The sequence below is a fragment of the Tupaia chinensis genome, unplaced genomic scaffold (genome assembly GCF_000334495.1).
Source record: "Tupaia chinensis unplaced genomic scaffold, TupChi_1.0 Scaffold144806_1, whole genome shotgun sequence".
Taxonomy (NCBI): domain Eukaryota; kingdom Metazoa; phylum Chordata; class Mammalia; order Scandentia; family Tupaiidae; genus Tupaia; species Tupaia belangeri.
This window is the reverse complement of record NW_006204667.1, coordinates 2,273,058-2,285,117: the sequence shown is the minus strand read 5'-3', so window position 1 is coordinate 2,285,117 and position 12,060 is coordinate 2,273,058. Positions and strand designations below refer to the sequence as shown.

Below are 12,060 nucleotides of genomic sequence, written 5' to 3'. Positions count from 1 at the left end.
AATGGAGATACGTAAAATTGAAAATCTCATGGAAGGGATTTTAAATCCAGCTGCTCTTTCTGGGGATCCTGAAAAATAGTTTTCACTTTGGCATAAACCTACTCTGTTTTTTTGTTTGTTTGTTTGATTTTTTTTGTTTGCTTTTTGCCATAGGACACATGCGTTCACTGAAGAGAGACACCCCCTAGGGGGTGATTGGTACACTGCAATCCCTTCTCCCTTCTCCTTCTGGGATTTGCGGCAGGCATGCACACACACGGTGTGATTTTCAAGCCACTAGGTCTGTGACTTAAACCATGACTAACTATGTGGGAGTCCAGTGCCTTAACTGCCATGCCATCTGCTAGCCCTGGCATAAGCCTTGTCTTGTCTCCTGAGCAGGGTCAACCCTCTGGTCTCCAGGCTGCTGGTGTGGGTGAGATAGAAGACGGCTCGGGATCTTTTCCTGGGCTCCCCACTTCCCCTCTAGTCACATGGTGAAGGCACCACGGAAATCCATGCAAACACAGCAAAGCCAGAACACCCCGCCCCCGTCCTCCTGCTGTAATATGAAGGGAGCAAAATCCCCACCCTGTTACAGTTGAAGACATTTGTGAAAGGTGTTTCCCTTGGTACTGAGATAAAATGGAGGCTCTGAAAATTCAAACCATGACATGCTAGTAATTTATATGTAAGACATTTTATTTTGTTACTGCTGTGGTATGAGAATTTAAAACAGTTTTATAATACAAATTCCATCTTAGAATACAAATGAAGTCAACATTTTGGCAGGCAGCATCGATTTAAACAAAAATAAAAAAAGAAAGGGAGTTACTTATTAATACTGAATCCCTTTGAAAGGTCAAACATTCAGATGTCCCCAAGGCCAGGCAAGGCGTGTTGATGCCTAGAGCAGCCTGGAAGGGGCTCTGGTGACACCTCCCAGACAGGTAGGAACTGCTGTGTCCAGCTCTGGCCAACTGTTGCCACAGGGAAGGCGAACCTGTGTTGCCAGAGCATCAGATATTTTCTTTTAAGTGAAGCAAGGAATCCAGAATTTTATGTGAAATCACCCAAGGTCTACCAGTTGGCAACCTAGCCGATTCTCTTAAACACTGTGAAGGCCAGACTCACACATCTGTGGGCCAGACAGCTTGCGGCCTCCGGACGTGCATTCTGGCAGTCTGTCTCTGGAGCACATGGGCCGTCAGTCTGCAAAGGAGCAGTCGGTGTCCATGGTGGATGGGTGCGGGGTGGTCAGGGTGGCAAAGCAACCACAGTCTCGCTCGGTTTCCTTAGAGCCCTCGGTCATTTGCAGCAGCTGTTCGGGTCTGGCCTTACCTTTCCTGGTTTGGCCTTAATTCCTCAGTAAAGAGTGTCCAGGGCTGCTGATTGCCCGTGGAAAGGCAGGAGAGGAGGGGAAGCCATTGTATTGAGCCCCTGGACAACTGCAGACTCACGTCGACGATGTAGAGGCAGTTCCTGTTGAAAACACAGCCAGAATAGGTGACCCATGACGATGTCTGCATGCTATCAGTGAGAGAGGAAGGCTTGCCACATGCAAGAAAGAAGTGAAACCAGGCAGAGAAAGGGGATGGCCGACAGAGTCAGGTCTTTAGAGGAAAATGGCAGCAGGTGGAGGCCTGTGGGAGATAAGGGAGCAGCCTAGATTCCTGGAACACTTGTCTGAGGTGGGGTCATCCAGCCCACTGAGATGATGGGACGGCGGTGCAGTGTCCCCTAGTGGAGTGCTACTGCCGTGGCCCTTGCGTTCTGGCCTCTAGAGTAGAGAATCTCACAAGCACCCTGGAAGTGCAAACAGAAAGATTTTCTACCTCAATGTCATGATTCCCCTGACCCACTGGTTCTCTCCCACGACAGCAGCTACACTCCGGCCGATCTCGCACTGCACGTTGTCAGAGTTGTTCAAGCAGGTGTTCTGTGACTGCTCGCTAAGATGTGTTCATCTGCGTCTTATGTCGTATCTGCAAAGAGCCTCTCAGGCCCCATGCTCATGCATGTTTTTGGCTTCCTCCGCCTGTATTTCCACGTTCGCGCTGGTACCGTGTGAGTCTATGTCACCTCCTGGTTCTCGGCATCATTTTTGTGGTGTTCTCCAAGGCCATGGGAATAGTCTTTAAATCAACAATTCATCATGGAGAAGGATTTAGTGCAGAGAAATTGGATTGGAAGAAAATCTGTTAGCCAACAAGCTGAAGTCCAAAGGGTCTGGATTATCTCAGAACCCATCAGAGTGGAAGAGAAAGTTACTCTGAGTACTCCGCAAGTACGAGAGTGTGCGTTTTCCTCTGAAAGCTCCGTGAGGATTAGAGAAGTAATGTATTTTTATGCCACGCAATTTGTTTGAGATCCTATTTTCAGATTTCTAAAATAATAAAACTTGTGGTTTAAAGTAGTTTTTACAAATACAGGTTGGTTCTTTTTTTTCTTTCTGTACTTTCCCGTGATTTAAGAACTTCATTGTTTATTCTAAGCGGATATCTGATTTGAATATGGAACTAGCCTCCTAACCCTTTCTTGAATGGATTCTACCATAATTAAAATGATGTAAAAATGATGTACGCATATGGGAAGGTTAGAAAAAGAAACGTGGAAAATTAAATCTGTTGTTGAAATTGAGGTATGGTGATTTCTCTTTTTCACTTTAGTGTAATTGTACTATTTGTATAGCTTTTTTTAAAAAAAAAAAAAAGAACAATCCCCCCCAAAACAACAACAACAACAAACAAACAAACAAACAAAAACTAACGGATGTCTTTTTTTTTTCTTTTTGGAGAGGTTTTTGCTACAGGGCACATGTGCTTGCCAGAAAGACAGAGACACAGAGAGACAGAAAGCAAGAAATCATCCCCAGGGGGGATGGCCATGCCGCAATCCCTTCTCCTCCATTCTCCTCTCAGGATCTTGGGCACACACACCCACACACACACAGTGTGAGTTTAAGCCACCAGGTCCAGGACTCGAACCATGGTCAACTACATGGGAGTCCAGCGACATAGCCAATACGCTAACTGCTGGTCCCACAAACAGACGTCTCTGGAATAAGTCTTGTTTTTAGAACTAGATCTTTTTGGACCAGCAAGTGGCGTGGTGATTATGGTGCTGGAAGCCCACATGGCCAACAGTGGTTCACATCCTGGACCTGGTGGCTTGCTTTCTCACTTTCTCTCTCTCTCTCTCTGCCTCTTTCTGGGAGCAAACATATCCTATAGCAAACTTTAAAATAATAACGATAATAATAATAAATAAAATTAAATAATTAAAAAAATGTTAAACTCGGTCTATTTGCATTCTTGATCTTATATTGGGAGCCCTTTTTTTTTTTTTTTTTTTTGGACTGGTTTTTGCTCTGGCCAGAAAGACAGAGAGACAGAAAGTGAGAAATCACCCCTCAGGGAGGATGGCCACGCTGCAATCCCTTCTCCATTCTCCTCTCAGGATCTTGGGCACGCACACACACACACACACACACACCGGGCGTGAGTTTAAGCCACCGGATTGGGGACTCGAACCGCCGTCGACTACATGGGAGTTCAGCGACATAGCCATTATGCTAACTGCTGGTCCCTTGGAAGCCCATTTGCATCAGCTTGCATGTAGTTTCACTTTTCAGTAACTTACACCTTCCTGCTTGGCAAGGCACCTTGGTTAGAAACCTGAAAGGGCAGAATGAATTGTTTCAAATATGCAAGTTTGATGACGTGGGACAGTTTTTATGAAAAAAGGCAAATTTGGGGCCGTGGAGTTTTGCTTCAGTGTCTGAGAGTTGGTGAGGGAAGACAGCTGCACCCGAGGGCTTGCCCGGGAGATCTCTCTCCTTGGCGCCTGTAGGTGCCACCGCCACCCCCGATGGTGGCCATGATAAGTGGTGGCGAGACAGTCGGAGTGATGCAGCTTCCCTTGTCAGACCTAAAGACTCACCCGGCAGCCCGTGGGCAAGTGCTGACTGCGGCCGGTCCCCTGTCCCGGTCACCGTGCTCCGGCAAAGCGCAGGAAGCAGAGGCCGCCGCAGAGCTCTGGTGAGATCTGCGCTTAGATGCCCTTTTCTTTCTTTCTTATTTTGGTGGGTTACACATTCTGAAATACCCATTCCTCTTGCTCATCGGCGTCTCGTGGCGCGTGTCCTGTTCCTGTGGAGACCCCGGGGCGGTGGCTGTGCGCAGTGTCCAGGGCCGCCGGCCGGAAACCCCTGGAAGGTGTGCTGAGAGCTGGGCGCGTGCTGCCGTGAGTCCGAGTGTGATCCTCGGGGAAGATCCCCCCCCCGCCACTGTCCTGACACAGACAAGCAGGCACAAGTCAAGTAGAGCGAAGAGCGGGTGCCCACTGGGGTGCAGGCCGCGGACCCCGCAGAGCTCAGCTTGCTCTTCCGGAAGCCAGCCAGGCAAGCGCAATAGGGGGAAATGCCCTCCCCGGCAGCCCTAGCATCCAGTGACCTCCATTCTAGTTCTTTAAATACAGATATTATTTTTGGTTATAAAGCAGCTAACATTTTTGCCTTTCTTTTCTGCTTCTGTTTTGTCCAGGAATTTATAAGTATTTGACCTTACTCAAAATGTGCAGAGAAGAATAATGGAAGCCCCTGAATACCTTGACTTGGATGAGATTGACTTTAGTGATGACATATCTGTAAGTATGACTTCCTTGTGAGGAATACTTTTAAGATAGTCTGCGTTCGACTTCATGGATTACTTTTTCCATTACAGCCGACACATCCTCAACTCTTCCAACTACATTTAGAAGCTAACAGCATAGGGCTAGCAGGTGGTATGGTTGTTAGGCTGCTGGACTTCCACATGACTGACCACGGTTCAAGTCCCGAACCCAGTGGTGTAGAAGACACGCTGGGCACATGTGTGTGCGTGTGTGCCCAAAATCCCAAGAATGAAGTAGAAGGGATTGTGCCATAGCCATCTCCTCAGGGGGTGAACTCTCACTTTCCCCCCTCTCTCTCCCCTCTCTCTGTCTCTCTCTTTGGCAAGCGCACGCACCCTAAAGCAAAAACAAAATAAACAAACCAAAAATTGATGGCATACATTCAAAGTGTGGTTTTTGTCTGAATGGCAGACAAAGCTTCAGAAGGCTAGGCATTTAACCTTACTGAGCTTCTTATCCTTAATCTGTTCCAATGTTGTCAAAATTATCGATGGAATATATTTTTAAAGTGTCTGCATTTAGTAGGCATGTTGATAGGGTTAATCATGTACCTAATTACTATGAATAATAATTATGAATGTTAATTCCCAGCTCCCTTACATGACTGGCTGTTCTCTGCCAGAACTCTGTAGAGTCCTCAAGGACTGAGGAACAGAACAGCCAATGTGGTATTTATTAGTCAATGAATAATAAAGGGAACTCTTCCCACCTCTATAGGAATGAGAGCACACATTGGACCCTTGAGAGGAATATGGAGGAAGAATCATACATTGACAAGGATGGGGCCAGCTGACCTCTGTGGTCCTGCTTAATCCAGTCATACTGTGGGCTGATGAGTTTTTTCCAGTTTCTGAAACACCCACAAACTTCCTGCTGCTTTCGTGTTAACTCAGGGCTATTCTCAATTGATTGGCTAGACACACCTTGGCCAGAACCGTGTGTGTGAGTTATCTTGGGCCACACAGTCCATTTTACCAAACCCATAAAGATGCTAACCTCTCGTGCCCAACAAAACCGAATTAACTCTGAGAGTAGGAGGTGTAACTTTTCTTCCCAAGACCTCTAAGCTCAAAGTTTTTGACCTTATCTTCCATTGATCTCACAGGGCCAAGCGCTTTGGGTCCCCAGTGGAAGTTGTCTCCAAAGAGTGAATTGACATTAACATGCCTGTAGCAGCCATTCCTTTCCTCTGCTTCATGACTTAACTTGTGAAATAGACGTACTGCGACAAAAATCGGATTATTGGGATGAGTGTGACCAGTCACCTATTTTATACACCCTTAGATGAGTCTTTTTGGTACCAAAGTAATGTAAATTCAACTTTTTCCTATTTTAGCTTCTAGACCATTTTTATTAGTAAGTCCATTGTAAGTGAGCTTCTTTTCCATAATCTCTCTCTCTCTCTGTGTCTAAATCACTATGGTCAACTTGAAACTGTTTAGAGCATGGTTCTTTTATGACAACTCCCCCTCAAGGTATTTTGAACTGAGGAAAACCAAGTCAAATGAATGACAGTGTGGTGGGATGTGGGTAGGGTAGAAAGTGCTGTCAGAGGGAAATTTGTGTTATGATCAGGGGTTGGGTGGTAGCTCTATGAGCTTTGATCATACAGTTATATTGTAAGAGCCTTCGAAGGCAGCCAGTCGGGGCTCCTACCTGGTTTGGACCTCTGCTGGCTAGATGATTCGGGGCATAGTAACTTAGATAACCACCTAACAACTTAAGTTCATATTGAAGATCGAGCAAAATAATGATATATGTGAAACACAGTAAGTTGTTCTTAAAAATGGTAGTTATTATTTCAGTGAATAATACAATAACATTTACATGAGCAATGATGAAGAAAGAACTCAAGAGAAAAGACCAGGCATGATGTCAAGATTTTTGTTATAAAATAAATAAATTAATTTAAAAAAAAGAGCAGTTGTATTTACAGAAGAGTCATCTGGCTACAGCCCCTAATTTTGATGAACTAGGAATCTCCACTTGAAAAATAATATGTTAAGCAATAACTGAAGCTACTTAGCAAACTGAGCCACAGAACTATGCAATGTTGAACTTCTATAAGTAGACCGTGCTGCACCATAAATAAAGGTGTATATGTATATACATCTGTAAACGTATAGTGCACCCAAACTCACTCCTCTTAAATAGTGTCCATTGTTTGGATCTTTAACCTGCATTTAAACTCGAACCAAGTGTTGATACTGCATAGAACTGAGGAGAACAATGGTAACGGTTAACATTTAGTGAGCATTTACGATGGGACAGACATAGCATGGTTGAATCCTCGCAACAATCCCCAGAAGAAAGTACGGGTATTATTTTCATTTTTTCTATGAGGACACTGAAGCATGAAGAGCAGAGGTAACTAGTTTGGTGTTCCCCAGCTAATCAGGAGCTTCTGTCTTCAGAATATTGACTTTTAGCCCAGTGCTTGACTGCTTCTCCAAGGTGAATCTAGTTTATTGCAGTGGTTCTTATCAGAGGCCATTTTTACATCCCCGCCATCCCTGTCTCCACCCACTCCAGGAATATTTCACATTGGAGGCAGTTTTCACTGTTAGACTGGGGAGATGTTTCTGGCGTCTAATGGGTAGAAACCAGGGATGCTTCTAAACATTCTGCAATGCACAGGACAGTTCTCTGTGACAGAGGATTACCTAGCTCAAAGTGTCGCTAGTCCTGAAGATGAGAAATCCTGGTGTTTGAATCCACTGGAAACTGAAGCAGCTCTCCTGTGAGTGGCAATCTTTACAACACAGTATGTTACTACAGCTCAGTTTGATCCACGTTTAATATCTTAAATATGCTGGAATTGTTATCGTGGCCTTCATGATTCATGGAGAAAGAAGTAGAGATAGCCTTTTAAATAATGAAATGATTGTTCTCATCATGTTTAGGTAAACTAGGTGCTTTAAGGGCAAAATGGGATTATTCAAATGCTTAAACTGAAAACCTATTTTTAACGCGCTAGTTCACGGGCATGAAAACACATGGAGTTCCCTGGGAACGTGCTTGTGTTTTCAGGGTTCCATAAACCTCTACCCTGACAGCCCTGAAGCCCCCTTCCTGCTCAAGTGCGGAACGGGGAGGAACGTGCGCATTACATCTGCAGAAAGGTGTTGGGGAAAAGATGGCCTCGTTGGAAACTCGCCTGCTTACTCCCCAGCCATCGCCCTATTACACGGACTAGGCTATTGTGTGGTTTTCCTCTCTGGTCAAGAGCTTGGTTCTTGTTTTAATTAAAACCCAAACTGTATATTGGTATGGAAAACAAGTAAAGAACTTTTTTTTGCCTGTACCTAATGAGACAAAACACAGAAGACAACCGAATTATTTTGAAGTTTCCCAGACTTGAAATAATGCACATCCTTAGCAAAATGCAGAAATTAAACTTTACATTCTTGTATCCCTGCCATCTAAAAGGGCAGAACGTTGTGCAATCCCTGTAAGTCTGGGAGGGAGCGATGACCACACACACGCACGCACGCGCACACACACACACACATACATACATGCACACACATACACCTATATACACACATACATGCACACACACACACACAGGCTCAAAGTAGGGCCCTTTTGTTAGTGTGCATGGTTTTATAGATTTCTCTCTTTATTCCTCTGGGATCCAGATCTCTCTCTCCCTCTCTCGTTCTCTTTCTCTCTCTCTTCTGGACTTCTTAGAAGCTTTGGTGTATTTACTAAAAGAGGTTAGGAGCCAGCAGGTGGTCACTGGTGGTATGATGGTTAAGGTGCTGGACTCCCACTTGGCTGACTATGGTTCAAGTCTTGGACATGGAGGCTGGAAAATCTTACTGGGCGCATATGCATGTGCCCAAAATCCCGAGAAGAGAATGAAGGGGAAGGGATTGAGGCATGGTCATCCCCCCACAAGGAGTGATTTCTCACTTTCCTTCTCTCTGGCCCTCTCTGGTGAGTACACACACCCTATGGCAAAAAAAAAAAAAAGAGAGAGACCAATTTGCTCTCATGAGAAAACAGTGTCATACACAAGACTGAGTAAAGTGGAGGCTGAACTACGGATCTGTTAGGGGCTTCGCTTGGCCACCATCTGTCTGGGCTTGACTGTCAAACACTGAGCTGCATTGTCTTGTTCAGATTTCTCATCAGCTCTGCAAGGAAGGCTTCATTTTTCCTCCTTTGGCAGAGGAGAACATTGAGTCTGAAAGAGGGTGTGTGACTTTCACCAAGTTACAGATGGGCCAGAGGCAGGGCCAGGACTGAGATGCAGAAGCGTTGCCCACGTACTCTCCCGCTCTGAGCAGCTGTGGAGTAGAATGTTTCTAGAACAGACACCTCACCCATCACTGCACCCACTCGTTGGGAAGTAAGGGCATTTGCACACATTATAAATAGGTAAATCGAAGCAGGTAGAGAACTTCAGCAAATCTCTTCATTTTACTGTACTCACCTTTCCCATCTGAGGAATAACCAGCATCTCAGTCATTGCTCTAGATTCTATGAAGAAAACGCAGCCATTTGTGTGTGTGTGTTATGTAAACACCCACACATGTATGTGCATATGCAGATACACACATGTATATATACCTACATACACATGCCTGTGTGTACACACATATATACACGCATACATATAAATATATACACATGAGGGACCAGCAGTCAGCGTAATGGCTATGTCGCTGGACTCCCACATAGTCAACCGCGGTTTGAGTCCTGGACTCGGTGGTTTAGACTCACGCCAGGCGCGTGTGCTTGCGTGCCCAGGATTCTGAGAGGAGAATGGAGGAGAAGGGATTGTGGCGTGGCCATCCCCCCTGGGGAGTGATTTCTCACTTTCTGTCTCTCTGTCTCTCTCTGTCTGTCTGGTGAGCGCAAGCATATATATACACACACACATGAACATGTATTGGGTTGTCAGAAAAGTCGGGATGTATTTTTGCATAGAAAAACATAGAACAATGCATCCTGACTTTTCCGAGAACCCAGTGTATACACACATACAGAGCTCGAAGCAAGTGAAATACTCTACCCTCTGCGCAGGAACCGTTGTGAGCTTTCTGTATCACTCTGACTGCAACTTTGGTGAAAGCTGACATTTTTTGACAACTGCATAATCTGTTATTTGTGCCGATAAAATCCAGATCAGATGAAATGCAGGCAATTAAATGTCCTGCCACTTCACCGTCCTCTTTGATCCAAGCCCTTGCAACCTAGGATAGTAGCACAAAGTTATGAAGATACCATTTCCTGAGGGTGCTTGAACCACGGTCTGCTAGAAAAGGAAATTCTTACGGATACTAGTCTCATCTGCAGTGAGGGTTCACGTGTTCCGCCCCCACAGACGAGGCGTCATTGTCCTAAAATGCCTGCCTCCTCTGTTCTGTGTTCACCACCTTTGACTCCGTTCCATCCTCTGACAAGTCCACAGATTTGGCAGATTTCAGTGAAGACCCATTTCAGAACAGGAGATACAGAACTTATCGAGTGGACTCAGGCAGTAAGTTGGGTAAAGAATACAATTTTGGAGCCAGCAGGTGGTCTGATGGTTAAGGCACTGGATTCCCACATGGCTGACTTGGTTTGAGTCCTAGGACCTGGTGGCTTGAAAATCATTCCAGGCGCATGTGCGTGGCATGCCCAGAATCCCAGGAGGAGAATGAAGGAGAAGGGATTGTGATTCCTGCCCCCCTCCCCCAGGGAGTGATTTCTCACTTTTCTTCTCTTTCTCTCTCCAGTGAGTGCACATGCCCTGTGGGGAAAACAAACAAACAAACAAACAAAGAAAAACAGCTTTGCCCTGACTTTAAGTGTGAAAAATAATATATGATTTTTGGAGTATGAAGAACCTGGTTTGCTTGTTCTCTCTAGCAAAGTCGCTATCTACCAAAGAAGATGGAACCTATTACTTTGAGTCATCAGAATTGTCATGACACGTTTTTGCATAGAAAAATATGTCATGACAGTTCCAACAACCCAGTACTTTCTTCTGCCCCTCCTTGAAGGTGACCAAGACTTGCACATGGCCTCTGGCTGCCTTACCCTCTCTCCATTATCCCTGTCAGTTTGAACCTTCCTAGCCGTTGCTCTGCTGATCTACGTTAAAGATTTTTTTCTTAGTGCTTCTCGGTAAGATCTATTATATTGGGTTGTCTGGAAAGTCAGGATGCATTTTCGCATAGAAAATTATGTCATAAATTTCCCAACAGCCTAATACATGACATACGTCTTTTCTTACTTTCATAGCACCTGTCAGAAAAAGAATCTAATCCAGAAAAGATGATTCTGTATCGGTGTCCCATAGACAGTTTTAGAACCCAACTCCTTGCACTTCAAATCTTGGACTGGACACCTCTTCTAAAGATAGAAAAAGCAGTCTTGTGGATAGAATGATTTCCAAGAATAAGCAACTAGTAGATTATTATTATTATTATTATTATTATTATTATTATTATTATTATTTGCTCTTTTCTTACTCTACATATAGCCCTCAAAGTTATTATCTTGCCTGATAGTCATAGGATTTATGAGATTGTCTTTTTTTTTTTGAGAAGTTTTTGCTATAAGGCGCGTGCACTCGCCAGACAGACAGAGAGAGACAGAGAGATAGAAAGCAAGAAGTCACCCCCCGGGGGGATGGCCACACCGCAATCCCTTCTCCTCCATTCTCCTCTCAGGATTTTGGGTGCGCACGCACACGCGCCCGGCGTGAGTTTTAAGTCACCGGGTCCAGGACCTGAACTGCGGTCGACTACGTGTGAGTCCAGCAACATAGCCATTAAGCTAACTGCTGGTCCCAGAGATTGTCTTTTTTATTTTGGACAGGTTTTTGCTATAGGGCACATGTGCTTGCCAGAAAGACGGAGAGAGACAGAGAGATAGAAAGCGAGAAATCACCCCCTAGGGAGGATGGCCACGCCGCAATCCCTTCTCCTCCATTCTACTCTCAGGATCTTGGGCATGCATGCTCACACACCCGGTGTGAGTGTAAGCCACTGCATCTGGGACTTGAACCATGGTCAACTACATGGGAGTCCATTGACGTAGCCATTACGCCAACTGCTGGTTCCAGTTTATGAGGTTGTCTATGCATGTTATTTACACAAACTGTTTTCCTGTTATTCACAATTAGCTTTTTTGACAGTAGACATAGAAAGCATGTGCTAAACATGAACAGTGTGCCTGATGCAGTTCTAGGCTTGGGGGAAGTGACACAGATTGTTCTATGATGTTATAGTTTAGAGTACTTAATAATTAAGCATATTATGAGAACTCCAGTTAATTTCATGGTAGATCACAATGAATGAGATACTAAACTCCATTCTTGACAGTCAGTCATCGTATTTAGTGGTGACTGATTATTGGCTCACTATTAAAATTAGGTCATTTGCAAAGTTGAACAAGATCTATAGCTGA

At 44.8% G+C, this 12,060-nt stretch overlaps 1 protein-coding gene across 1 annotated transcript in view; it reads left to right on the top strand.

Annotated features, from left to right (window-relative positions):
* The window catches only part of SNCAIP (synuclein alpha interacting protein), a 145,614-nt gene that overhangs the window by 56,171 nt on the left and 77,383 nt on the right, over positions 1-12,060 (top strand). The window contains exon 3 of the mRNA XM_027767854.1: positions 4,524-4,626. Coding sequence (XP_027623655.1) covers positions 4,570-4,626 — 57 coding nt within the window. The 5' untranslated portion in view covers positions 4,524-4,569. The remainder of the gene's footprint in view (positions 1-4,523; positions 4,627-12,060) is intronic.